The sequence below is a fragment of the Penaeus monodon genome, chromosome 22 (genome assembly GCF_015228065.2).
Source record: "Penaeus monodon isolate SGIC_2016 chromosome 22, NSTDA_Pmon_1, whole genome shotgun sequence".
NCBI lineage: Eukaryota > Metazoa > Arthropoda > Malacostraca > Decapoda > Penaeidae > Penaeus > Penaeus monodon.
The window spans coordinates 6,448,182-6,450,087 of record NC_051407.1 but is presented as its reverse complement, the minus strand read 5'-3'; the positions used below and the strand labels follow the sequence as shown (position 1 = coordinate 6,450,087).

Here is a 1,906-nt window from a genome sequence, read left to right as displayed (position 1 = left end):
GATTAAGTTATATGGAAGATAACAGTCTTTTTGTATTTAGTTCAATAGACATGAGTAATTTATATCATGTTCAATATATTTTACCAGAAACGTTCTGAGAAATATCGCTTCGCATGATTTTTGTGTAAGATGAAACGTTTTTTACAGGTATCACTGACCTACAGGAAAATGAAGTGTCATGTTATACTATATGACATAGACGTATGTAACCGCTTACATTAGGATATGTGTTAAGTATAAGGAATAATAAGGATTTGAATTTGAAATCAATTTATAAAATACATTTCACACCATTTTATTCAAAACGATACTGTATTGTACAAAAACAATGAATCGGTCTACTTTACACGAACAACAAACACTATTTGAATATAACGACTTCCAAATTAACAAGAACAATTGGAGGCACAAGCATCATGGGGCCCATCTAGGGTTGCGTGTACAGGCCAGGAGGCCGTCTTGCAAACGACTGACCTCCACCAGAGGAAGTCTGACCTACTGAAACCTGACCTCCAGAAGAGCCAGCGTGACCTGAGGAAACAATCGCTTGCCCAGCAAGAGAGCCAGAGATTCCTCTTAATCCGCCCACTTGACCGCCAAAGGAGCCAGACGAAAACCCTGACCCAAAGGCCTGGCCAACAGAGGAACCAGAATGACCTGTCGAAGCTACAGTCTGGCCACTTGAGGAAACAGCCTGTCCTGCTGAACCAACAGTCTGAGCTGCACCTTGACTTGCCGCTTGAAGAGCCGATTGGAGGTCCACTCCGCCTGGAAGGGTTGGGTTCTCTCCTTCAGCGTAGTTGACGAAGTAAACCTCAGGGGTTGTAGGGCCGGATGAGGGTACTTCGATCACCCCTGGCCCTGCACTGCTTTGCTTGTTCAGGACGTAAACCACGTTATTCTGTCGGGGTGGAGGAATGACAACGGGTTGCGCTCCAAGACCGCCTTCGGGAGACCGGATTAACACAATGTTGGTCTCGACGCGAGGTTCGGGGATGTTGATAGGGCCGCTTGTCTGGGCGCTGGAGGGGACGTCGTAGACAAACACACGACGGTTCACACGAGGCGTCACACACCTTCCATCCACGTGGCGCACCTGTCCACCTCCGCAAGGACCATGGCTTGTGGCTACGAAGCCAGAGGATGTTCCCGAAGAAGTTCCGCGGCTGACAGCCGCTCTGAATGCAGTTCCACGACCAAAGGAAGCTCCCGACGAAGTTCCTTGGCGAACAGTTGATCCGGAAATGGTTCCTTGAAAAGTGGCTATCCCCGATAAAGCCCCTTGACTGATTGTTCCTCTCGAAGCACCAGCGGCTCCATGAGTAAAGCTTCCTCCTCGAGGCCCAGACAAATTGTAGCCACTGGGCACGGAAGCCGCAAGTGCAATGACGGAAATCAAAATCTGAAACGAAACCAAAATGTTAATAACAAACAAGCACGAACGCTCATTGTGACTTTGTTCATTTTCGTTGTTGTTGTTTACTTCTTATACATCAGACTTCTACTGAAGACCACAATACATTTCTTCAGCAGTTGAATCCTCAACAGCATAGCCCTTTCAAGTACTACAGCCACTCCTGAGATCAGACTCACCAAACTCCTCATAGTGATCGCTGTGTTAGTGCTGTGAGTATCCTTTCTGCGATTCCCCTTCATATATATACTTTCCCTCTCAGCCTGGAGAAAGGGTCGTTCAAACCCACCTCCCTTTATCCCAGACGTAGTGTACGCTTTCCCTGTTCTTTTTCCCTGTCTGCCTGCCCTGTGGGACGTGTATCTCTCTAATAAGCAAAACTATTTGTTTCTTATTTTTACATTCATTTGTTGGTTATGAATACTTTACAGGAGAGTGTAAAACTGATACTGGATTTTCCATTTTTAATTGTAGAGACGATTCATTTATTTT

The 1,906-nt window shown here is 45.9% G+C and overlaps 1 protein-coding gene across 1 annotated transcript; it reads right to left on the bottom strand.

Moving 5' to 3' along the window:
- Window positions 1–427: 427 nt before the first annotated feature.
- Window positions 428–1,656, bottom strand: LOC119587205 (uncharacterized PE-PGRS family protein PE_PGRS10-like). Its single transcript, XM_037935969.1, has 2 exons — window positions 1,594–1,656; window positions 428–1,402 (listed from the first exon to the last, which is right to left on the bottom strand). Exons 1-2 carry the CDS (start codon window positions 1,654–1,656, stop codon window positions 428–430), a joined length of 1,038 nt encoding a protein of 345 aa, XP_037791897.1.
- Window positions 1,657–1,906: the final 250 nt, after the last annotated feature.